The sequence below is a fragment of the Erigeron canadensis genome, chromosome 5 (assembly GCF_010389155.1).
Source record: "Erigeron canadensis isolate Cc75 chromosome 5, C_canadensis_v1, whole genome shotgun sequence".
In the NCBI taxonomy this organism is placed as follows: domain Eukaryota; kingdom Viridiplantae; phylum Streptophyta; class Magnoliopsida; order Asterales; family Asteraceae; genus Erigeron; species Erigeron canadensis.
This window is the reverse complement of record NC_057765.1, coordinates 35,899,589-35,926,697: the sequence shown is the minus strand read 5'-3', so window position 1 is coordinate 35,926,697 and position 27,109 is coordinate 35,899,589. Positions and strand designations below refer to the sequence as shown.

General features: G+C 34.7%; 2 protein-coding genes across 2 annotated transcripts; one reads left to right on the top strand and one right to left on the bottom strand.

Annotated features, from left to right (window-relative positions):
• The first annotated feature begins 5,917 nt into the window (after positions 1 to 5,917).
• LOC122601695 (uncharacterized protein At4g15970-like) lies at positions 5,918 to 10,100 on the top strand. The gene is made up of 4 exons (XM_043774436.1): positions 5,918 to 6,160; positions 8,901 to 9,266; positions 9,382 to 9,869; positions 10,022 to 10,100. Exons 1-4 carry the CDS (start codon positions 5,918 to 5,920, stop codon positions 10,098 to 10,100), a joined length of 1,176 nt encoding a protein of 391 aa, XP_043630371.1.
• Positions 10,101 to 20,751: 10,651 nt separating this feature from the next.
• LOC122599699 lies at positions 20,752 to 26,197 on the bottom strand. The gene is made up of 7 exons (XM_043772251.1): positions 25,852 to 26,197; positions 24,525 to 24,661; positions 23,628 to 23,876; positions 23,148 to 23,282; positions 22,133 to 22,315; positions 21,671 to 21,832; positions 20,752 to 21,443 (listed from the first exon to the last, which is right to left on the bottom strand). The coding sequence occupies exons 1-7, from the start codon at positions 26,156 to 26,158 to the stop codon at positions 21,033 to 21,035; spliced, it is 1,584 nt and encodes a 527-aa protein (XP_043628186.1). The 5' UTR covers positions 26,159 to 26,197; the 3' UTR covers positions 20,752 to 21,032.
• Between the last annotated feature and the right edge of the window lie 912 nt (positions 26,198 to 27,109).

The following is a 27,109-nucleotide window of genomic DNA, read 5'->3' as shown; positions in this document are numbered from 1 at the left end:
TCCGTCCCGTCCTGATATCCTGTAACAAACAGAAGGTTGGATGCATGAGAACTGAGCAATTAAGTTCTTTTGTCACATGACTTATTGACAGAAGTTTATGAGATAAAGATGGAACATAAAGACAATTAGTTAAATTGATGTTTGGAGAAATCGTAACAGATCCTCCATTCATAACTTCCATTCTCCCTTTATTAGCAGCTTTAATATGGGTCTTTCTAGGTTTTGAAAAAATTTTAAAATCTGATAGATCGTAGGTCATAGTGTCGGTTGCACCACAATCAAAAATCCAAGACCCATTTGTTTCAGAGTGATCGGATTGGGCCATGAACCCATTTCCTATTAACTTTGGCCCATTTGTCCTTTTTGGCCCAACAGTCGATCCATTAGGGTTTTTTATAAAAATAACTTTATTTTTTGTATAAAAAGGTAGTTTTGGAAACTTAGGAAACATTTGTTTCCTGATTATATTGTGTGGCTGTGTGTGTGAGAGAGAAAAGCCTCCCCCCTTACCTTCCACCACCGAATAGCCACCCCCATCTACGACTTCAGCCGCCGCTACCCCACCGAATCCCTTCTCTGTCTTCCGGCCATCACTGCTGCTACCTTCTTTGGTGGGGTTAGCTCGAGCGGTAGAGGTCTTGTTTTTCTCCGATGGGTTGTATCGACGACTTTTCTTGTTGTCTGTCCACCATGGTGGATAACCGACTAGTCGGAAACACTGGTCTTTGGTATGTCTTTCCATACCACATTCATCACATGTAAGATCTGATTTATCATCTTTAATCATGTGTTTTTGTTTATCATTGAACCGATTGAATCTCTTGGTGGCAAGCCCAAACCCGTTTTCTTCTTTCACCATCAATCCGGTGGCGATACCTTGTGCTTCTCCGACATCAGTGACGGTTGCTCCCAAAATCTTTTGGTGAGCAGCCTCTTTCCGTATGGTAGCATATGCAACTTCCGCCGCCGGAAGTGGGTCGGTTCTAAGAATCTCCCTTTTTGTTGATTCAAACTTCCGATCTAATCCGTTCAAAAATTGGAATAATTTTTGTTCGGATCGAATCCTATTATAGGTTCTGATATCTTCAGGACATGTCATCGGGTTTGGGTCCTGTCGATCGATCTCGCCCCAGACGCCTTGTAATGTGATCCAGAAGTCTTCGAGTGACTTGTCGCTTTGCTTGAGTTCGTTGGCCTTGATGTGCAAATTAAATGCTTGTAGTTTATCTTTTCCGCTGCTGTAAGTAATTACTAAAGCATCCCACAGTTCTTTTGCGGTGGAAAATTCGGTAAGATTCCCGGCTATCATTGGTTCTATGTTTTGAATGAGCCACGAGAATACGACCAGGTCATCTTGTTCCCATGACTCATATTGTTCACTTGTTGATTTTTCTGGTGGTTTTTCGGTTAAGTGTGTCAAAAGTTGTTTTGATCGGCCTCCTATGGCAACCCGAATCATACGGGTCCATAAGGAGTAATTAGTACTATTTAATTTTAAATTGATTTGAAGATTGTCGGTTAATTTTGGATGTTGAGATTGATGTTTGTTGTTCTGTAACAGGTTTGCTAATTGTAATGCCAAATCGTTACCCGAGCCGCCGGTCTCATCGGCCATGGTGGCTTAGGTATTGATTTAGGTTATATAAATTGAAAGAGGGATTTAAGGGTAGATGATGAAGCCCATCGAGGGCTCTGATACCATGTTAATCGATAGAGTTGGAAAAAAAATATATATATTTTCTTGATATAGACGACATACACGAGCCCTATATTTATACAAGAAAAGAAAACTATTTTTGGTAACATAGGTTAAACAAAGACCGACTCTAATTATTGGACTTAGACTTTTCCTGGACCCTTCCTGGACCGATGCACTGTTGAGACCTTGATCTTGTATAATCGGGAGGTGATGATATTAATTCTGATCCCACATATTCTAACAGGTTACTCCGGCGGCCATCCAAGAGATGGTGGATTCTGATTTTCCGGCGACACTGATTTTTCTGGCGAGCTCAAAAACAATGTTTATTGGATAAGGTTTGTGCGGAATGTGTTTATGAGTGTTTTGGTACAAGTTTCATGCATTAATTCGAAGAAGCAACACAACTATAGTGTTTTTAATTTTTCCGGTGAGTTTTTCATGTTTTCCAGCGAGTATAGATCGAATTAATTTCTGGTCAGGGTTTGTTCGCGATGTGATTGTGAGTGTTTTGGTAGAAGTGTGATGTTCTAATTCGAAGGAACGAAGGATATATCGGAGTTTGAAGTTTTCCGGCGAAGTTTGTTGCTTTTTCTGACGGTTGTATCGCCGGAGAAGAAGGAGGAGGAGTTGGTCGCTGTCGCCGGTCAGAGATAAAGGTGAAGATGGCGGTGGTTCAAGATCCCGTCACCGGAAAAGCGGGGAGAGAGAGAGAGGCATATTGTGTGTGTGTGTGTTAGGGGGAAGGAGACGACAGGGAAGGGGAGAGATATCAAGGGTTGGGATTTATTTTTGAGGGGATAATTCAATAGCCAAGATTTGTCCCCTAGTTTCCAAAAAAAATTTAAGACTCAAATGAACAAAGTTTTGTGTTACTAATGTGAAAGATGATATTTTATAGGCCAAAGTACTTTTTTCGTCCATGTGATTTTTTGATTTTGTAGTTTTCTTTTTTGTCATTAATTTTTGGCTAAAATCAAGTCTCATTCGTATTAGTATATAAATTTATACTATTATCATTTAAAACCTCGTAATGTCTAATTAACTACAATATTAGACAACCAATATCTCCAGTTTAGTTGGTTGAATGAAATACCTGACATCCTTCGTAGTGCTTGCTAAATAGACTCTTTAATCACTCGTTACAATGACACTCTTAAATCTTTATATGGGATTTTTTTATGCGGAAGCTTCATTACAATAGCCGGAATACGGCATTAAAACACTCGTATATATCTACCCCGTAGTAATTACTGTTTGAGATGCATCATTTCAAAAAAAGAAAAAAAAAGCCTATTATCTAAATCAAGGTCGCGGAAGTCGTTAATCGCTCCCAGATCGTTCGACAAATGAGTTGGGAGTGCTCAGGTGTATGCGGTAAGTACTCTGGGGTCAAAGTGGCCAAGTCAGAGAGTTCCCGGAATAATCGGCTGACTCGGGTCGATTCGACACCCTAGCTTGTAGCGAGGACTCGGAGAGTTTCGGTTCTACTGGGTAAGTTTTGAGTTTTACAACAGTGATCTAATTAAATACTCACTTATACTCGTATATCTACTACTCCTTTATAATAATTATTCACCCCCTATTTTAAGAAAGAGTTAGAAAATATTTAGATGAGAAATTACTAGATTGCCCTTAATAAACAACCTTTAAGGAAAGGGTTATTAAATATTATCAAAATTACCATTAATTAATTAATTTACACTTTAAACCCTTATCTTCTAAAATATCACTATTACCATTGTTTAACTTACACAGTTAGACCACTCGACATCAATTGTCGATGTCATCGATCACCACCCGTCACCGACACCACTAAACCACCATCGCTGTCACCGTCGCCGTATTGCGCGGATACAATGCTAGTAATAGTGTAAAATTGGGCTCAACAAGATTTGAATTTTAATAATTTAATAAAGAGAGTACTTTTATTAATGATTTCCATCGAAGTTGTCGTTCACAAATCACAAGATCGTTCAACAATTCTTATCTTTGGGAGTTTGGGTTTCTGAAAATTCACATCATATTATAACTAATTCAAATAACTCAATCCAAGTTTAAAGTTTAAGAAAAAGCTTCATTAAAGTATAAACGTCGTGTTTAACTATGAAAAATGTTAACCACTACAATTCTTGGAGTTGTCGTTAAAAAATTGTATCTTCCGTACAGTTTACCCTTGAATTTTATAGTAAAAATACAACTATTTGATACACCTTCACGACAACCCATAAAATATATACCGTTAAAACTTATAATAAGAAGAACATCATGACACAAAATTAAATCTCATGCAAATATTAAAGTTTTTTAAGTTAGACCGCACCACGTCAAAATATGTCTGGATTAAAACACGCAAAAAGTATTGTTTCCGGCCCATATGTTTGTTGTAGACTTGTAGTCTTGTAGAGTTGTAGGTGCTTCTCAGTTTTGCTCGACTCCCACATTCCAGTTACATCCGTTTGGTAGGCTTCACTTATTCGCAAATTTTCGTTAGCATCTATTAATTAAGGTCTTTTTTCGTGGTCTTTTCGTTAGTCAGTTTATTAAGATTAAGAAGCTTACTTTCAATTGATTGCAATTTGCAATTAGTAGCTGGTTAATAGAGTTACGTTGTTTATTACAACTTCTGACGCCGGGAATTGAACCTTGGTCGTGTCCCTATAAAATTGCATTAATTTCAAATATTTTTTAGCTTATCTTTTATTATACTAAAACATAGTTGCTCTAATAACTTATCGACCAATCACAACTCTCGATTTCTTAATTTGACTTTTTTTTTCAATTTTGACTTTAATTTACATTTTTTTGTTTTCCATCACAAATTTACACTTTTTACCCAATAATTTTAATATAATAAATAAATAATAGCTAATATATATCCAATAGAATAATAGCTAATATTTATCAAATAAAACAATAACTAATATATATCCAATAGTATGTGCTATCATATATATATATATATAATTAAAAATAAATTAAAACTAATGTAAATATATTAAGATTTTAATAGTAATAATACTATTTTAATTTTAATATATACTGAACTAATGACTTAGAAACCAATCATATCGCTCGATTTAATCAAATTGACTCCCGCTAATGTAATTATTTAGTTTTTTACATAATTTATTAATAAAAACAAATAACTAAAATAATTATTTTTACAATGTTATTAATTACAAGTATGTTTATATTTTAATTCTTACTTATTTTTCATAATAATATCACACTATGAGTACAACTGGTTTCAAAAAATTCTCTAATAGAGAAACTATCATAGCATGTGCCTTGTGGAATGACTACGGTAAACAATTTTATCAAATAATGATAGTGACAACCATGTGATTATTGTATTACAACTTGCAAAGTATAACACTTAAAACTGTATATCATTAAAATTATAAGCTTTTATGAACTAATTTAATATTGATAATATCGTAAACTTCGTGTTCAGTGTTGAACACGAGTCTAAAATCTAGTATACAACTACAATAATACATTAAAATTAATACAAATATGAAAAGAACTGAAGTGTTAATGTGTTATAAAATACTTGTATTATTACATATACGCTTTCACACATAATATGTGAACAACCCAATGAAACTTCATGCACTCAACTAGTTAAACCATTTTTTAGTTAATTAGTAATTTGGTAACAACTTATATAATATAACATATATATTTAGATTCCAACTATACCATGATACCATATAAACCATGCATAAACAATTTCAAACATGAAAAAAAAAACATATTTGATTCACAGAATATTATTTAGAATGATGAAATCTGTTAAAATATTAAAATTTCAAATGATGAAATTTAACGGAATATTTTTCAATTTTTTAAAAATTCAAGTGATAAACGGAATGAAATTAATTTCTTCATGGATACCCTATTAGATGGGGAATATTTACATTCAACAGAATGAGATTCTTTCATCTTTAAACAATCAAATATGCATATTAAAAAATGAAATGTAATTACAATTCCATATAGATATCATATGTGAACCAAACACGATAGTAGTATTCAGTTAGTCTAAAAATGCAAGAATCTAAAAGTAAAAGGGGCAAAAAGTACAAGTGAGATAATAACCATATGATCACCATATTTGTAGTAATTTACTGTATTACATGTATATATAAATGCCAAACAAGCATAAGAAATAAAACCATCATGAAAGAACAAAACCATAAACCATATTTTACAATGCGGGTGGACAATTTAAACAGCAAAAGGGCTGCCGGAAATCCAAGTGAGAAATCTCTTTCACCATCGTCGGAGTTTAGCCACGACCACCATCATCGGTTGCTCAAGCAAACTCCAAAGGTGATGATCATCTTTGCAACATTGATGCTTTTATGTTTGGTTGTATATCATTCGTCCATCATCAACTTACCATTCTCCAACGGCTACAACCCTTTTTCCACCCTCCAACACGTCGAAAATTCAGTAAGCACATAATTTCATTGAATTAATTCTTCTTCATTTTTGCCATTTTGGTCTTTACACATGGTATTAATGTATCATCATTAAAAAAAAGTAAAAATATTACATACCACTAATTGCTGTTCAAAAAAGACAAAAAAAAAAAAAAAAATTCTAATTAATGTTTTCTATTTATAGCAAAACGTTCTGGTTTGGATGAAACTCATTTTGAGCACATGTTACTTTTAAGTTTGTGAGTTTTATGCTTTTATTATATAACTTTAAAAGCAAATATTAATTGTTGATGGCGAAATATAATTTCGATAATGTAATAGGATTCATAAATACATATATTTTTTTCGACAATTTAATCTTTCAGTTTTTTTTCCCCTCTTGTTTTAAGTGAGTGACCTTTACATTTTTTTAAATCTTTTACCATAGTATAAAAGATACTTGTAGTAGATAAACCCATTAAATAATGGCCGTTTAGATGACTCTTACCCCACATGGAACAGAAAATTATATTACATATACACTAATAATACTATAATACATAATACATTTATTATATGTAGGTCGAGTTGTGCAAAAGATCGGAACCGTGGAACCAATTCCAGTCAACGTGACGAAGAACCGGTTCGGAACCGGTTTTTGGTCAAAGTTCGACTGTTTTTTTTTGGTTTTTTTGTCCAAGAACCGGTTTGGAACCGGAACTTTGGATCCGAAAATGAAACCGGTTCCTATCTATCGGTTCCGGTTCCTAGATAATCCGAACCGGTTTTTTTGAACCAGTTTTTTTGTCCATGTATATATGTAGGTATTCAAAATAACTATGTCACTATCGCAACATCATTACTTTTTGATCGACGTACCCAGTTTACTTATAAATGGATAACATTTTTTCAGACCAAATCAAAATAAAGATACAGGCTTAACTAAAGACCAATGCCAAACAAAGCCCACAAGAGTACATTGGGTTCAACAGCCCTTACATAACAGTATAACACCATGAAAATAAAAAACCCACCTAACATTTATTATTATACTGTATGTTAAGAACTTAAGATTCAAGATAGATGATAATTTGTTGGTAGCCTGTAATGTTTTAAAAAAATAATTATTTAGTAAACGTAATAAAAGTAGAACTGTAAAAGAACCTAAACACATTGCTGTTAAAAAGTCCAACTTTAGTTAATCTGACCATAATAATTTAATTTCATAAATGAATTTGCTTACTAGTTATCCGGAAATATGGTTAGTATGTATCTAACGAATTCAAGTTTTATTAAAAAAATAATAACATATATTAATGATTCATATAAAAATAATAATTATTATGATAATTATTATATTGAATCGATGATCACTAAATGTAATTTTTGATTATTTAGAGAAGTTTGAGTTCACTTAATGTTTACTGACCAATGACTTTAAGGCATTAGTTAACAAATCTCATAAGAATTTAATTTACCAATAAAAGAATTAATCATTTATCTTTGAGCATTAGCTCAATGGTTGAAAGACCATCCCCTATTCATGAGGTCTTGACTTCAAGCATTGGGCAGGACATAAGGAAGTCCCTTTATCAGGGCTTGACTTGGGTTTACCCATGTTCAAGTCTGAAGGGGCAGAGTTTACCCTATTAATCGTCGTGCCTTCCGACGGATTAGTAGGGGGTTTCCCCCATCGGGTATTTGAAATAGGCATTTATACTTCGAGGGAGCTCTCTAGCGTGAACCCGGTTAAGACAACGTATGCTAGACCTCTCGCTGTCGAATCACGACACGAAGTTTTCAGCGAAATTTTTTATTGTAAAAAAATTTAATGCGTTTTAAAAATATTTTTAAAAACTTTGAATTGGAATAACTCGTATTCTCTACCTTATGTGATATATTTAAGTCTTCAAATTTCAAAATAGAAACATGGCTTCTTCTTTTTTTTTTTATATATGAAGCTAGCTAATCAACCCGGGTTCAACCCGGACTAACTTATAAACGCTTTACAAGTAACAGAATTCTATCCGGGTAGGTTTAAAATATGTTATCATGTTAAATGTATAATAACAACGTTAACTAAATTGAAAAGTTGTGATAAGTTATTATGCAAATGACGAAACTAAATGGAAACTAAACTTGTGTAGTTGTGGACATGTTTGAAACACATCATATGGTTGGTAAAAACAAAATAAATAAACATATCTTAAAACTATAGTTTTCGGCCTATTATAACAAAAAATTAAGATGAATAAAATGTTATAATAGTTTGAGCATTTAATAAAAATCTATATTAATGAGATATATTTAAAAAAGAGGATATTTTAAATTTTAATAATGTCATAATTAATTAAAATGATTTATAAGAGTGCATAACTTTCAAAAAATTTTATGTCATCATAGTTTTTTATTTATATAATAGATTACCGAGTGTAAGACTATACGGCGTTGCATCACAAGACTTGCATTCCCAGACATGCAAGCATGTGAGTTTAATTTTAGAGGTAGAATTTTGGATGAAAAAAAGTTATTTAATGTTTCTTTATTATCCTTCCTTATCTTTTAAAACAAAATCCAAAAATACATTTTTTTTTCTTAATTTCTTTTGTAGTTAAACATCAACTAGAGAATGAATTTGTTTGGGACCAACAATATAGGAGCTTATATATCTACTAAAAATATGGGTCGATCTCATTTCAATATATATGTAATGCATATCCATTTTAAGTTGTATTTATATACATAGATATAATTTTCTACTTGATCAATAGGAAATGAATCTTGAGGAGTTGAAAAGCATACTAAAAAATGCAACAATGGAGAACAATACAGTTATAATCACAACTATGAACGATGCATGGGCCGAACCAGAGTCTATGTTCGATCTTCTTTTGGAGAGCTTTCAGATAGGGAATCAAACACAACGGTTTCTAAAACACTTAATCGTGGTAACTATGGACCAAAAGGCATATGCCCGGTGTGTAGAAATACATCCACATTGTTACAATCTTAGCACCCATGGAATGGACTTTTCAAGGGAAGCGTTTTTTATGGCACCTGATTATCTGAAAATGATGTGGAGACGAATTGATTTTCTGCGCAATGTTCTTTCTTTAGGATATAGCTTCGTGTTCACGGTACTACAACTATGATTCTATGAACCAGAGTCTATATTTGTTCTTTTAACGTATTTTAGCATTAAAAGTTAACCTTTTTCGTCGGATTTGCTATTTTTTTTCTCTATGTATGCAGGATGCAGACATAATGTGGTTTAGAGACCCATTTCCGCAATTTCATAAAGATGCAGATTTCCAAATTGCTTGTGATTATTTCAATGGGAAGCCATCTGATTTGCGAAACTTACCAAATGGAGGTTTTAATTATGTGAAGTCAAACAAGAAAACTATTCAATTTTACAAACATTGGTACAACTCAAGGTTGACTTATCCAGGCCTACATGATCAAGATGTGTTCAACAAAATCAAGTTTCATCCATTCATAAAAAATGTTGGATTACGAATTCGGTTCCTGGATACTGGTTACTTTGGTGGATTTTGTCAACCAAGCAAAGATTTCAACAAGGTATGCACAATGCATGCCAATTGTTGTGTTGGTTTGGAGAACAAGGTTCATGACCTTAAAATCATGCTTAGTGATTGGCGAAAATATAGAAAATCAATTGTGAGTCCAACCATGGCATTCGGGTTTGAAGGTTCATGGACGGTTCCCCAGCTTTGCAGGTATTTTTCAGTCTATGAACTTAGAGAAATGTGGTGTGAAATAAAGCTTGACAAGAAGAAAGCTGGAACAAATTGCCTTAATCTGTTATTTTAACACATATTTGAAGTGACAATAATTAATGTAATTTGGTACATTGTTTGATTGTCCTCAGGGGTTCTTTCCACCGTCCTCACAATCCGAAGAAGAAGAAGAAGAAGGATGCTCAAAGGAAGGAAGAGTTGATTGTCTGATAGTGCCATTTAACATTAACCCACAAAATGTGTTTTCATGAAGATTTTGGATTCAAAGGCATCGGAAATGTATTGTTGTTTTATATCTCAGAAATTGTACAGAAGATGGTATAATCAAGAATCTGCAGTTAAAGGCCGATTTCGTTAGACTTCATGTTTCGTGAAAGAAATTTGTAAGGTCATGCGACAATATTGTAACAGGTGGATTTGATGGGTTTTTAGCTCATAGTCGTTCGTTCACCTACGATCACAAACATTTTTAGTTAAGTCGACGTTTTTATCTGTGATTCTATCATTTAGTTTTGCAGAGAAGTACCCGAATGAAGATTTTAAATAACATGTCAAAACGAGTGATCACAAACAACTATTCTAATTGTTCTGCCAAACTGATGATTTGCATTTTAACTACATACTTGATCATAACAATGATTTACAACTCTAAACAAACAGATATTGCAAGATTGCATAGATTAAAAAAAAAAAAAAATACTGGGGAATTTGGAGGATGATTTGTGTCCAATGTTAATGATCGAGTTCATAAAACAACAAACTTCAATAGCAGTACATGCATATTCTTTTCCAAGAATGGCAGTAGAAACTTATACAACAGAGGCAAATTATAGTGGAAGTGAAATCCTCTATATAACTAACAGAGAAAGAGTATAATGTTTTAAACAGAACACTTGGGATATACTCTCCATATAAAAATCTCTCCAAATATCGTATCCATAGACAAAGTTTATACATTATGTTGTTTATATTATGTCGTAAAGTGAAATTAGTACATTCATCTAAAATAATATCTCTAATGACCCGTGTGTATCCACAGGGGTACAAACCTAGTGTAAAACAAAAGCACAATAAGTGTTTTACAGAAAACTGTAGAAGTTGATCAATTAGCAAAGACCATAAAGCATATAATCAGAACTATGACAACTAACAAATAAAAGATTGTCCAAATAATTCAATTAATTTCTAATGAACATCATCTCATTACAAGTTCTGATGCAGAACAAAGCTAAAGAACAACATTGAAAATTTAAACGTTAGGTTAATAGAAACATATATTGAAATTATAAATAAATTGACCTCGCTACTGCCACAGTTGAAGTTGCATACCTTGCTTGCCTCTTCTAAAAGTCATCTTCAATCTCTAAGCTCCAAAGTTTGCCCGTCCCCGTGTCCTCAAAATAAACAACATATAAAATCTCAGTGGTCAAGCAACAATAACGTTTCCGTGAATGAACCTGTTCTGTATCCATATCCAGATATCTGAACATCATTGATGTGTTCCAAGTCTGGTTCATAAATATGAAATGTCAGTTCAGAATCTTCAGAAAATTGCACGGCCAATATAGGTTGGCCATTTTCCCTAAATCCTCTGATTTTTACATATGTTGAAGATGGTATTGAATATGGCGGTGCCTTGACAGTATATAGCTTTTTGAACGACTTTTGAACACCACCGGGCTCCATCATCATCATCCATACAGTTTCGTCTTTGTTTGCTACATCATATTGTAACACAACAAGGGACTCCTTATGCTGAGACAAACCCAACTGAAAGCCACGACCGCGTGTTGTTAAACTAGGCGGGAGGCATATTTCAGTTAACTGCTGACTAATGATATCAAATGAGATTATCCTATAATGATCACCCTCAAGAGCAAGCCAATAAATAAACCTATCTATGACTTCCCATAAAGGTGTCAAAAAAAGTGATTCACGAGGGGGGTCAACAGAAAATGTTGTCCAATCCCCTGTGCTTAGTTTGAAAATGTCTCCCTTAAACGGAGCAAGACAACTATATATGTTCACGAGAAATCCTGAAAATGGTAGGGTCTGTACCATTACAAACTGTGAAACAAACTCTTGGAAACCGACAATGTTTGTTTTTAGGTACAGGTACACAAACGGATTTCCTAATTGATGGGTTCCATAGAATAAAAGCATCCCCAGGGCGATCAAGAAATCCGAACAAGCCTTGGGAGCAACTAATGCCATAAATAGACTGATTGACTAACAAGCCCGGAGGTTCAGCTGCCACGGGAGCAGTAATGCGATGGAGAAACGTAATATCATCATCGAAGATATTTAAATGTTTTTTATAAAAGTCGTACACAAACAAGTGATTAAGAGGGATGCGTTTGTTGAAATCATAGATGAATCGGGGGGATTTGATGATGGACTTCCATTGTTTACAAACTTGGGTGAATCTCAGTAATGATTTTACAGGAAGTCTTTTTAATATTTCAATCTGTATCTCTAATGGTACTGCTCCTGCTATCTTTTTTTCTGATGACATATCTACATGGGAGGCCCGGAGGAGGGGCAAGCAAGACACCCGTATGGGGCACAATTTTGAGAGGGCACAAAAATTTAAAAAAATTTCTATATATATTATATATGTAAAGGTTTTAGGTAAAATAAAACAACCAATTTGCAATGAAAAAAGCTATACGAGCTTCTCGAATCCTTGGTTAACTACTTTGGTATGTATTTCCAATACTATCATTTTGTTATTGTTATAATGTCTTAATTATATAAAAAAAAAAAATTTCTTATATGATTGGATTCCTAAGAGTCAGGGGGCACTTTTTTTTTCTCGTTTCGGACTGGGCACTTAATTCTCAGGGCCGTCACTGTATATCTATAAGGGTTTTCTAAAAAAAAGAGGGGTTTCAATTTTTAGGGTTTTGATGACGACGACTAATAAATAACTAACAATAATAATAATAATTCCTAATAATAATGATAATTATAATAGTAATAGCAGCAGATGAAGATGGTACGGAAGGTATTTCAATATTTAGGGCTAGCTAAGAAAAACGAAAACAAGTGATGAGTGGTTGGCAAATGAGAAAGGAAAGACATGATCATAACTATAATAAATCACCATTTTAAAGTTAAAATCATGCTTACCTTGGAGAGAAGGTCTAGAGAAAGTAAGTAACTGCTCAGTGCCACCTTCTGCGGATTTTGAGCTCCAATACCTCGACGGTGTATTGGGAGGTTAAAATGTAGGCAGACCTTACATCTACCTAAGTAGAGAGGCTGCTTCCAGTTTCTACCTAAATGGTAGAAAAGGCCCTCCAACCTTTGCATGGAATGAGGATCGAACGCATGATACAGAGGCAAAGGGTGTAGAGAGAAGGTCTAGAGAGAAGGTCTAGAGAGAATGTCAATTTTTTGAGAGACAGAAAATGCTAGAATGAATGAGAGGAAATTGGGTGGATGTGAAGGGTGTAATGGAGTTTAACCGTACCAAGAGCTCCACTCGATTGTAAAAGTTGAAGCTCGAAATTTGACTTTGACCGAGCTTTTATTTTTAATCTCGTGTTCGCTTTCATGAATCAACACCCTTTTAACTCGACTCGATTAAGGATTAAATTATGTTTTAAATCAAATTAGTCTTATAAGTCGACAATTTCAAGCTCGACTCATTAGGATAGTAATTATGTGAAAATATATAAATTTCAAGGGTAAAATTGTAAATAAGCATAAGCTTGATTAAGCTCGCGAGCTTTTCAAGTATCCTATGTTGTGGCTCGAGCTCGAATAAAAATTCTACTCGATTAAAACCGAGTCGATTTCGATTAATTTACAAGTCGATTTTGTATAGCTCGCAAATTATTTCGGCTCGTTTACACCCTATTGGGTGGGCGAGATTTTGTCCATTTATTTCCAACCTACCAGTTTGTTTTGACTTTATTTAAAAGATTGGTCTCCCAATAATAAAAAATTTTGGAAATTTAATGATGCCGAAAAATCAAAAACGAATATTTTATCTTCTCTATTGAAGAACCTCTTACTTGTATAAATATATTGAAGAACCACTTGAGTTTTATTTTAAGGTATTTTTATCTTATTGGCATTATACACTAACTAATCTCATAAACACAAAGTCGATAAGCTCACTAGTTCTCTAAAGTAAAGATCATGATTCTCTAATAAAAAATATATAAGGGTAGAAATCAAACATATATCAAAATGAAATGAAAATGGATGCGAGTGTCATCAATGTTTTAAGGACCCGTCTTTTAAAAGAGATATGCAAGATTGCATACATTAAAAAAGATACACGAGTACCTTTCGATTCGATGTCATTTTAGGTAAATATCATGGGGAAAAAATGTAGATTTAACAAATGGCAATAATTATGAACATCATGTGAAGAATTACAATGATATATAGAGCTACAATAACTTAGTCTGTAGGGCTTATGATGACCAGGACATGCAATTCTGGAATTTATGCACAAATCCATGACTAGGGGCTTATCTATAATATCTTACCTTCCACTTGTCACTTGGAGTGTGGAACTAATCTTAATCATCAACCCCTTGTATTGGTTCTATTAGTTTCTCCCTAATTGCAAAATCAACCCAAGAATCGCCTAGAGATATGATATCAGCAGGCAGCAGCCCCAGCAGATTTAGAAGATTTACTTCCTTTACCAACATTTTTCGAGAGTTCAGAAAAGATATCCCCAATGGTTCCCTGAAATAATAGTACTCATTGTTCATTCAACTTAAAATTTTTACATAGAGATAGAAGGTAAACGGGCAACAAGCTGCGCCGCTAACCCTTTTTGAATGGAAAAACCAAGACGTTTAAAAACTACATTCATGTATCTTGGCATCATAATGTTAGTGTGCATGACCCGTTGGACCCTACTAAGTAACTCAACGGCCTCAGGTGCGAGAAACCCAAACGTATCAAATGCAAATGGTATAAATACGTGTTGATTATCCAGACACGCCTTCTCATGTTTGCCCACTTTGCATGAAGCAGCTTTTAAAGCAGCATGACCCACTGTGAACATACCACACCCTAAACCCACGAGAGGGGAGACTCCAGTAAGATCCACACATGCATGTTTTCCTCTAACCCATCCAAAGACCAAAATGTCGTTGTCTTAAGGTTGATTGTATGAAACTTCACTCTCTTGTGATTGCATGAAATTCTGTGTGACAATAAATCAACTCAAGAATGAAGATGATTACTTAAAGTTTGTAAGATTTAAAAAAATGGCTAAATGCCAGAGAAGCACGAATTAAAGGGGACCATAAAAATTACAAAAGGTGGTCATGAATATCAAGGCTGACAATATGGGAAGGTCATATGGGTTGGGTAAACAATATGGGTAATTGTTAGTACCGGTTTGACCGACCCATTTAAACTTTTTTCCTCTTCTTTTTAATTTTATGAAATGTGTTAAAGAAAAATTACAAAGCCAAACGCTCACGCCATTACCATGACTATTTTTAATGGTTGTTTTGAAAGGCTTTATACATTTAAATACAATTCATATAACTTTCAACCCATTTTCTTTATTAGTTAAACATTTTGCATCCATTTTGACCTTTGGATATAAAACCTAACCCATATCAACCGGTTCAAAGTATAATACAAACATGCCAAAATTAAGGTGAACAAGCTCTGTCACAATTTTTAGCATTTCTTAATGGGTACTTATATTTGAGGCATAAGTTAAACTAAAAAAAAAAAAAATCATTTTAAATAAAAAAAACATAATGTGATAAGTATTTGCACAAGACAGATGATAAGAAAGATATAAACAAAATGAACTTAAGCAACCAAACCTTAATCCATAAAGGAGGGACAGAGTTGCAGAGAGCAACAATTCTCAATGGAACAGTAAAAGCATAAGTTTTTAAGTTTAAACTCTCGAATGCAGCTTTCAATTCTTCACTATCATATTCTTCAATATCTTCACCTGCTGTATTAATAAACGAAGCAACACACATACTCTTACACAATAAACCAGTAGAAATAATCTACGGCCATTTTACACTAACATCAAATATCAGAACTTCTGTTTTTCAATACAATAAGGAAACATCTCCAAGGTGGTCTAGTAGAACAAAGGTCTCAGATGAGACCTGGATTTGAACCTCACTGGATAAACATCGTGGGATGGCCAGGGAAAAAGTGTAGAAAACGGCCACAGGAACAGGGTGCATAAGTCAGAGCCTTTCTTTAGGTAGTCTGAACATGGATCCCTTTCTGTTTACACATTTTTTTAAGACAATGAAGATATACTTGATGCTTAATTAGCCCCAAAAAGCGAGCTAGCCAACTAATTATGCATTGTCTCTTAATATATCAGAGTACCGTTCTTTTATAGTTCATGAAAATTGGTTTTGTGTCATGTTTGAGAGATTCAAGTTTAAATCAGAAACAGATTGGGAGATACACAGTGTACAAAGGTACAAGTCACTGAAATCCCACACCCAAATAGCAGAGTTTAACAGCGACGTTCTCCAAGTGGCAGTCTTGTGAGTAAAGAAATAGGTCAGTCTGCAAGTAGAGCATGCTGACACAAGTCAGTGAGCATTGTCTATGCTAACTTCAATCGACAATGTTTTAATACAGAACATTTGGGATCCTCCCATATGAAAACCTCCCCAATATCGTATTCATAGACAAAGTATATACAATATGTTGTTTATATGATGTCATATATTGAAACTAGTCCATTCGTCTAAAATAATATTTCTAATAACCCGTGTATCCACAGGGGTACTAACCTAGTGTAAAGCCAAAGCACAAGTGTCTCACATAAAACTATATAAGTTGATCAATTAGCAGAGACCATACAGTATATAATCAGGACTATGCCAGCTAGCAAATAAAAGATTGATTAAATAATTCAATTGATTTCTAATGAACATCATCTAATTACAAGTTTTGATGTAAAAGAAAGCTAAAGAACACAAAAGTGTTTCACACACTTTTCATAGACAACAAAATTGAAACTTTAAACGTTAGTTTCATAGAAACATATATTGAATTTATAAATATATTGACCTCCCTACTGCCACAACTGAAGTTGCTTGCCTCTTCTAAAAGTCATCTTCAATCTCTAAGCTCCACAGTTAGCTCGTCCCTTTGTCCCCAATAAACAACATATATCGTCTCAGTGGTCAAGCAACAATAGCGTTTCCGTGTATGAACCTGCTCTCTGTCCATATCCAGGTATTTGAATATCATTGAAGCGTTCTAAGTCAGGTTCATAAAAATGAAATGTCCATCCAGAATCATTACAACATTGCACTCTCACTATAGGTTAGCCATTTTCCCTAAATCCTTCTATTTTTGCATAAGTTGAAGATTGTATTGTATATGGTGTTGCCTTGACAGTATATGGCTTTTTGAACGAATTTTGAACACCACCGGGCTCCATCATCATCGTCATCATCCATACAGTTTCATCTCTGTTGGCTACATACTGTTGTAGCACAACAAGGGACTCCTTATGACGAGACAAGGCCAACACAAAGCCACGTTTACGTGTTGTTAAACTAGGCGGGAGGCATAATTGCAGACTAATGATATCAAATGAGATTATCCGAAAATGATCACCCTCAAAAGCAAGCCAATAAATACACCTATCTATCACTTCCCATTTAAGTGTCAAATAAAGCGATTCACGAGGCGGGTCAACAGAAAATGTAGTCCACTCCCCTGTGCTTAATCTAAAAATGTCTCCCTTCAATGGATCATCACAATGATGTTCACTAGGAATCCTAAAAATAATAGGGTCGGTAGCATTACAGACCGTGAAGCGAACTCTAGGAAACGAACAATGTTTGTCTTTAGGGACGGGTATACAAACGGATTTCCTAATTGATGGGTTCCATATAATAAAAACATCCTCAGAGTGTTCATCTTTATAAAAGGAAAACCCGAACAAGCCTTGAGAGTAACACGCATACCAATCGAGTCTAACGTACGGAGATTCGGCCGCCATGGGAGAAGTAATGCCATGGAGAAACGTAATATCATCATCGTATATATTTAAATGTCTTTTACGCCAATCATACACAAACAAGTGATTAAGAGGGGTGCGTTTGTTGTAATCAGAGATGAAACGGGGGGATTTGATGATGGATTTCCATTGTTTAGAAACTTGGGTGAATCTCAGTAATGATTTTACAGGAAGTCTTTTTAATATTTCAATCTGTATCTCTGACACTGCAATTCTTGAGTTTTTGTTAAAATAAAAAATTAATAAATAAGAAAGTTGATCTTTTTGCATTCTTGAGTTTTATCTCTTATAAGAAAAGAAAGTATAAGAAAGTAAAAGTAATAGTTTTTAAAACTTTCTGGCCAATATGGCCTGATTTTGAAGGAAAATATTTTTTTCCTATTCTTTCTTCCCTTATCTAATCTTATCTTTTCTTTTCTTTCAAAATAAAACTCAAGAATAGAACGTAATGGTAATACTGTCAGCTCTTCTAAATCTCATTTATTTTATATTTATCTAAAATAACCATAATACCCTTTCTCTCTCCTCAAATCTCAACCAATCATCTTTTTTCTCTCTCCTCCATAAATCATTTATTCCTCTAATTCATTCGAAATCTTTTATCTCAAAAATCATACGTCGGTAAATTATAAAAATTGTATGGGTGTTCTTAAAATTTCATGCTCTTTCATTAGAGATGTCATTCGATATACTTTCGACGAATTTTTAAATCCGAGGGCGGAGTGCAGAGGCCGTAGGCATTTGACTATCACACTCTTTGACCTAGCTATCACCTCCACCATCTCACCGCTGCAACGCGCGGATACTTACTCTCGTTTAAGTAAATAAATCACTATTTTAAAGGTTGAAATCATACCAAGACTAGGAGGATGATAAGAAACCTTGGAGAGATGGAATTTTTAGTGAGACAGACAAGATGTAAGAATAGACTAGCGATAAGCCGATAATAAAGAGTATCGGAAGTTGTAAATACTGATGATGATGACATATTTATTAGGGTTTTCGGGGGGGGGGGGGGGAAGGGGTTTTTTCCAATTTTTAGAGAGATTGAAGGAGAGAGTGTGGAGATGTTGGAATGAAAGGAAATTGGGTGGGTCGGCAAGGGTTCTGTACTTTTGTATGTTATCCACCTACCAGGCTACCACTCCTAAGGGTGGAGGGAGCCGAAAGAGAGATGGAAAGGAGATGGAGGAGAAATGGAGGGAGTTGGACGAGCTTCGGATGCCGGTGAGGGGAGATGAGCGCGGGATGGGTTCTCGCAGGGAGTTGGAGACGAGAGGAGGTAAAGGTGTAAGTTTTTCAAACGGTCATGTGACCGTTGGAGGACCTATGGTGTTAAAAAAGACGCTCTAGAGACCATTTGTGTCAAGTCTGGAAAACTTTTTTTTTTTTTTTAAATTTGTATATAAAGGGTTGAACCTATTATACCAAAAACACAACCAAACACCATTTTTACTCTATATTTCTCATTTCAAACACAAATATTAACATATTTTCATCATATGAAGAGTAATTATGTTTTTTTAAGTTATTCATTGTGTGTTTTTATTACGTACGTGTGTGTTTTTACTTTTAAAATGTAATGTTTTTAAGTGTTATGTAATGTATTTGGTTATTAATAAAAAATATAAATTAAAAAGGGTTAGTTATGTAAAGTTTATAATGTTAAGGATAAATTATTATACCAAATAGATGTTTGATAACAAAATATAAGTTTTAAAGTTTACAAATAACAAAACATAACATTAAAGTATCATAAAATAATTTTTAAAAAAATTATAAAAAAATTATTCAAAATACCGGTATTATCATTCCGCTAATACCGGAAATACCAGATATATCGGTCGGTACTGAATAGTGAAAATACCGGACAAAATACCGGGATAGTTGTATCGGGGTACCACCCGGTATCCGGTATTCCGGGTAATACCGGCCGGTACGTATCGGTATTTAAAACACTGCTTGGGAGTTACTATATAGATACAAGTTATATCCTCGCACAATGCGACGGTGATTGTGTTAGTGGCGAGAGCGATGGTAGAAACGGAGGCGGTGACGGGTGTTGGGGGAGACAATGGTGGTAAATATAAAAGTAATTGATGTAAAAAGAAGTAGTGTTAAGGATTGAGGGGTTTAGGTTGTATTTTATTTCATTTAAGATTATTATAAGTATATCAGGTGGGGATGTTTAGATTAATGAATAAATAAGAAGGATATTATTGACAGTTTGGAGTTATAATTTAAGATTTCGGGAAAGGTTCCGCTTATATACAGAAGTATAGATATAGATAGTGAAGGTCATAAAATTTTACTTTTAAGGTATTTATAATTTTATATTTTATTAGCATTGCTACTATACATTAGCTAATCTCATGACCACACAGCTGATAATCTCTTAATTTCCTAATGAAAGAGATATAAGGGGTAAGATCCACACATAAATCAAAATGAAATGAATATGGATGTGGTTGCATGAATTTTTTAAGACCCATCTCTTGCATATAATAAGAGATATGCAAGATTGCATACATTAGAAAAGCTACATGAATAATTTTCGATTCGATGTCATTTTAGGTACAGATCAGGAAAAAACGTATTTGACATATAAGAGATACAGCACAACTGATATCCTTTTCTTTTTACCCATCTCTTGTATATTATAAAACATATGCTTTGTTTTACTCAAATCAAAGCTGGAGCCTTGAAGATTCAGAGTTACTCTAATCAGAGTGGCAAGCCTCGACAGGAATTGTCCAACACTGAGGTCAGACCGTTAGACCAACATTCTTTATTTGGGCATTCTGACCTTTAAACATTTGATCACTTTTGTTAAAAATGTTCGGAGACCAACAACACTATAGAAAAGCAAACTTTAAAACAAAGCCAAGAGACATAAATGGCCCCCGACATACAATTTTTTCGCAAGATCTCAAGTAAAATTCTGTAGAGCAAGCACGACCTGGTAGAAAATTACGTGCACAACTCCCTTGCAAGGACCACAAGCCCATGAGCAAAGTTCATACAGAGACGAGTGATATTTTAATGCCTTCACAACTCGGGCTTTCAAGCCAATTTGGAGGTATAACTAATGCCAAAAATTATGGACATCATGTGAAAAATTACAATGATAGATAGAGCTACAATAACTTGGTCTGTAGGACTTTTGATGCCCAGGACATGCAATTCTGAAATTTATGAATGAATCCATGAGCAGGGGCGTGCATACTAGCTATTAACCACTGATAGTCTATGGATGCAGCATCCGATAAAGGCTCCAAAAACTCACACTTTGGTAATATATCAGGCGGGGGTACTCCAGAAACAAGGTTTGTATCCAGCTTCGGTTTATTTTTGCTCAGATAATTAGGCTTTGGGACAGGGGAGTTGTCGAGAGCGGATGGTGATGCACCGGCAACAATCTCCTCTTCAAAAGGTAATGCTCTTTGAGTTTGCAAACAGAAATGTAACCATTGGTGTACAAGTGGAGATGGTCCTCTAACTCGTCCACCAAGTTCGTCATCAGCGGTGCCTGAAGCAGCTGGTATTGCCTGCAAGGATTTAAAAACATACCTTGAGGCTAATAGTTAACTCTACCCAACTTGTGTTGGGTTTTATGCATGAAATAGATTAATGAGTTACCTAGCTCATTAGTCCTCTTTTACTTTGTTTATAAATTACTTCTTGACTATTTCTGAGTAGTTGTATGCAGACATATAAAAAAAGAAGAGTCAAAGACTAAAGTTTCCATAATTAATAGATATAAAAACAAACATACCCATAAATCAGCCCATAAACTAGCTCCCGACTTTGGAACAATAACAGCAACATCTGTCAAGCGTTTGGCAGCAGGAACAATATCACTGCTCCACCCAACAGCCACCCAAAGGTCACCAACGCTAAATGCTTTAAGATAGTTTGCACTGTCAAAAAGACGAACCTACAAGAATATCATTTTTAAGTAAACGTATCTATCACTTGTTTAATCCCTTTTGCACTATTATACCTATTAGAAATCTCTTAATGATGCTAGAATATAATATGGGTAAACGAAGAGGGATCCCTGTTCAGGCTACCCAGGGAGACTCGAGCCTTTGGCTTTGATGTACACAACCTAAACGGTATTCCTGTGGCCATTTCTGTACTCTTCCTTGGCCATCCAAGGCGTTTACCAGGGAGCTTTCGAACCCATAGATTAAGACATGTTTATGTAATCGTTGATTTAGGTTCATCTTGATACCTGCTTTCTAAATGAAGCAAGTTCATCCTTGACAGCATTCCTTCCACCAGCAACTTCAGAATCGATGTTGCCTGTATTGTATGATGCTCCCAAGTATTTCAGAACTGCACCAATGACCTCCCTCGGAGAATCCACCATTGCAATCTTCCCAGCAAGATCTGGTCGCCACAGGTCTGCCCAGTCCTGCAATGGTGATGTATACCCAATTAGTAAATAGGGGGCTGAATAGTTTGGGTAGAAAGATATAATGGTTCAGGGTCAAACAAATAAGTTTTTTAGCAACAGTCCGGGACAGGTTATGCAGCCAGTCAAAGTACGTTCGGGTCCAAACAAGCAAACTTCAAGTACCATTTGGCCGGATTGTGTTGACCCGACCCTACTTTTTCCAATTCTTTATTTCTCCAAATAAATAATGTACTAAATATGATGGTAGTGTTGAAATAAGTAAACTTCTAAAATAAGAACAATGAGCACACTCAAGATCAATCATAGAAACCAACAAACTTACAAATTGATGTGTTTGCATCTCAATAAGCAATAATACACCGATGGCTTATTGTAAATTTTCATTATTTGTCAGAAAAGTGAAGACGCGCAAAATTTGATACAGATGCACCCGAGATAGATGTGTAAAACTAAAAGTGTGTTTTTTTCATCGAATTGTTGTTAAACACCCAAATAATGATATTTAATACTAAGCTATGTGGAGAACTTATAAAGATCAAATTGAAATTTTTTTTGTAATTATCGTTCTTATTTTAGAAGTTCTTATTTGAGTGCAACGCTTAAGTACGATCATGATAGCTATATGTTTACAATGATAATCTAATATCTTTAGAAAAAACAATACGAAGGTTGTAAGAAATTGAACACATACAGTGACTTTCGATCCGATGGAACCCTTTGACCATTTCCTTAAAGCTAAACCTTTTCAATTATCAAACCCATTACCAAACTGACCCATTTTCATATAAACTGGGCAAAATCTAGACTTATAGCCGTTCTGCAGAACTACCTCAATAGGAGCCAAATTATGTTGTCGAAATTTGCTTTTCCTGTAAGCTATTACCATGCTTCCCCATCGATAAGGAACAGCGTATATCTCACCTTGGGCATCTGGGTTTCCTTCCTTATTCCTGCGCAAATACACCTGAGATTATTTTAGGAAAACTCTGAGATAAACAAAAATAATTGTAACAGCAACTCAGCAAGTGTATCCTAAACACCAAATTATTCCTAGAAGCCAGAGAACAAGTTCAGCTGCACATATATAGCGCCTGTGCATAAACTAACTAAACATCCAGACATCCAGTAACTAAATGTACCATGTGAATTAAGAGTTTATTTTTTGTACATGCATAATTAATTAGTCCACGGGTATCAAGTTATTTACTAGAAAGAAGATACCACATTTGAGAATAATATCATATATCACTCTGAACAGAACTCTAATATGCAGAAGAAAAATACGACAATGCAAATCAATGTATCTTACCTTCCACTTGTCACTTAGCGTGTGGAACCAATCTTGACCATCAACCCCTTGTATTGGTTCTATTAGTTTCTCACTAATTGCAAAATTAACCCAAGAATCACCGAGAGATACAATATCAGCAGCCCCAGCAGATTTAGAAGATATACTTCCTTTACCAATATTTTTCGACAGTTCAGAAAAGATATCCCCAATGGTTCCACGAAATTCAAGATGGAACTTCACTCTCTTTCCTTGAGATTGTATGAAATTCTGTGTGACCATATGTTAACTCAAGAATGAGGATGACTACCTAAAGCTTGTAAAATAAAAAAAATAAAAATGACCAATGCCAGCAAAACACAGATAAACGGCGACCATAAGAATTACAAAAGGTGGTCATGAATATTAAGGCTGACAAAATGGAAAGGTCATACGGGTTGGATAACTAATATGGGTAAGTATTAGTACTGGTTAGACCGAGCCATTAAAGCTTTTATCCTCTTCTTTTCAATTTTATAAATTGTGTTAAAGATGATTACAAACCCATGCCATTACAATAACTTTTTTAACAGAGTGTTTTCAAAGGCTTGATACATTTGACTACAATTCAAATAACTTTCAACCCAATTTCTTTTTAGTTAGACGTTTTAGCATCCATTTGACCATTGGATATAAAAGCTAATCCCATATCAACCCGTTCAGAGTATATTACAAACTTGCTTAAATTAAGGTGAGCAGACTTTTCTGTCTCAATTTTTAGCATTTCTTATTGGGTACTCATATTTGAAGCATAAGTTACACTAATAAAAAAAATCGTTTAAAGTAAAAAAAAGAAGAAGAAGAAGCATTATGTGATAAGTATTTGCACAAGACAGGTGATAAGAAAGATATAAACAAAAGAAACTCGAGCAACCAAACCTTAATCCATAAAGGAGGGACAGAGTTGCGGAGAGCAACAATTCTCAATGGAACAGTAAGAGCATAAGTTTTTGATTTGAAACTCTCGAATGCAGCTTTCAATTCTTCACTATCATATTCTCCAATATCTTCACCGGCTGCATTCATAAAATAAACAAAACACACTCTTACATTATAATCCGCAGCCATTTTCTACTAACATCAAATAACATAATTGCTCTTTTTGAGACAATGAAGAACCATCTCCAAGGTGGTCTAGTAGTACAAAGGTCTCAGATGAGACCTGGATTTGAGCCTCACTGGATAAACATCGTGGAATGGCCAGGGAAAAGTGTAAAAAACGGCCACATGAATACCGATTAGGGCGCGTACATCAGAGCCATTCCTTGGGTAGCCTGAACATGGATCCCTTTCTGTTTGTCTATATTTTAAGACAAAGAATATATACTTAATTCTTAATATCCCCCAAAAATTTAGCTAGCCAACTAATTATGCATTGTTTCTTAACATATCATAGTTAAGTTCTTTTATAGTTGCTAGGAAATGGTTTTGTGTCGTGTCTGAGTCATCTAGTGTCAATAATTATAACTTATTTGAAGGATAAGTTGAAATCGAAAACAGGTTGGGAGATACAGAGTGTACACAGGTACAAGTCACCAAAATTCCACACCCAAATAGCACAGTTCTAAGAGAAGCGTCTTGTTAGTAAAGAAATAGATAACTGAAATTGGCAAGTGTAGCATGCTGACACAAGTCAGTGAGCATTGTGCACACTAAGTTCAATCAACAATGCCAATGGCATATTAGCCTAGTGGCATCTTGATTGTGAGATAAAGCCTAGGGACCATAAGGTCTTAGGTTCGAATCCCACAAAAGGGGTTTTCTCATATAAATTTCCTCTTGAATTGGTGTATGGGCATTATTGCCTAGTGCGGATATGATCAGGTAGTTCCACTGGGGGCACGAACAGTGGTCTACAGTGATCCAAAGTTGCCGTTCAAAACTTAAAGTTCAATCAACAATGCCTTAAGCTAATCAACAACCAAATTGATCAAAGACCAAGCTAACTTGTGACCCATCTATACGTATCGGTTTTTGGACAGTTTCAATTATATAACTTCCAAAACTATAGGTGTTCTATATATAGATACAAATTCAGAGACTTGTGGCACAACCAGGTTGTCGATTCTGTGTCCAAAACCGGCCTTTCTTAAATAATAATAATATTCATAAGAAATTTGTTTAATTTCAGGGTTTTAATAGCTTTTTTATATAAAAAAAACCTTCATAAATGCTACAAAGATGCAAAATTTTATAAAGAAACAACCTTGAAGTGAAGAATTATCAACCAATATGTGGTCACCGACGACGGATACAGGCGGAGGAAGACGGCTGGCGGTTGCAGCAAAACAGGCGGAGCTCCGAACACCGCCCAAAGTTAGAAATAGTAAGGCAGCAGAAGTAGCAAGTGTTGGGATGAGATTGTGTGAAATAGACGGCTGTGGTTGGTCGACATTTGATGAACGGACGGTGAGATTCCGGCGAGAAGATGTGACGGGAATGGATACCGACGGGGAGTAAGATATCCGGTGAGGAAAGGGGTGGTCGATAAGTGACGTGTGCAACATAGACATTCTTTATGTGTGGTTTCTTTTCTTTATGGTGTGTATACAAAAGCCTTAATAAAAAAAACTTAAAAAGTGTTTGGGTTGACATTACTAGTGTAGTAAAGATATTGGTATCTCTATCTCATATTTGAATCTTCCCAAGTATAAATTTGATATAAATTTGATGATGAGGTCTTAATTATGCTATAGTCATTAAGAGTTTAAAACTAAGAGAACAAAATCTCATACTTAATTATGCAGCCTAGCTGGTCAGAGGCATATCTGGTTTTACATAAAGTCTTAAGTTCGATCTCCATGGATGACAAAACTTTAGGGACTTCTTTTTGAATATTTGTAACGGCTCATGCTCAACATCTCGTTGTTTAGGGTACGTGCGCGACTTCAAGATTATACGGTAAGGTTTCCCCAATGTCGCATAGCGACGGAATGTTCGAAAAAAAAATCTTATATTTTGTATAAAATCAAACCATATTTCACATGTATAAATATCAATATTAATTATTTGGGTGCATTATCCTACACTCCTATTCAATGACAAAGTTTAATATGTTAGATGGGTAAAAATTAAAAATAACAGCTAAAAATTGTTCAAATAATCCTAAGTAACTAAATAAGAGGGGGGGAAATAGAAATTTATTAATGTTTTAAATGAATAAGTAAACCTATATAAGTTTTTGGGACGGGACAATTGTACCAAAATTCAAAATCTTATAAAATAATCTATATAAATATTAGTGCTAATGGGTTTGGGGTGGGCATTGCCCTTCCAAGTATGTATGTGGCTTGACCACTGCTCCTATTTAATGTTGTAGTCATGTTCTTATTATAATTAGATTTGTGTTCGCATAATGTGGCGGCAGCGAGGGTAATGGTGGCGGCGACAGGTGATGTCGGTGGGGGTGAGAGTGGAGGTTGCGATAGAGGTGAATATAAATATAATTAATGTTTTTCAGCCGT

Bases quoted from the DNA above. Each gene is read 5' to 3' on its own strand.
- LOC122601695 (XM_043774436.1), top strand. From the start codon at position 5,918: ATGCGGGTGGACAATTTAAACAGCAAAAGGGCTGCCGGAAATCCAAGT. The intron at 6,161-8,900 runs GTAAGCACATAA...CTTGATCAATAG, and splicing joins TCCAACACGTCGAAAATTCA to GAAATGAATCTTGAGGAGTT. The intron at 9,870-10,021 runs GTATTTTTCAGT...GATTGTCCTCAG, and splicing joins ACGGTTCCCCAGCTTTGCAG to GGGTTCTTTCCACCGTCCTC.
- LOC122599699 (XM_043772251.1), bottom strand. From the start codon at position 26,158: ATGTCTATGTTGCACACGTCACTTATCGACCACCCCTTTCCTCACCGG. The intron at 23,877-24,524 runs GTTTGGTTGCTC...ATGGTCACACAG, and splicing joins TCCCTCCTTTATGGATTAAG to AATTTCATACAATCTCAAGG. The intron at 22,316-23,147 runs GTAGTTCTGCAG...TCACCATTGCAG, and splicing joins ATAATTTGGCTCCTATTGAG to GACTGGGCAGACCTGTGGCG.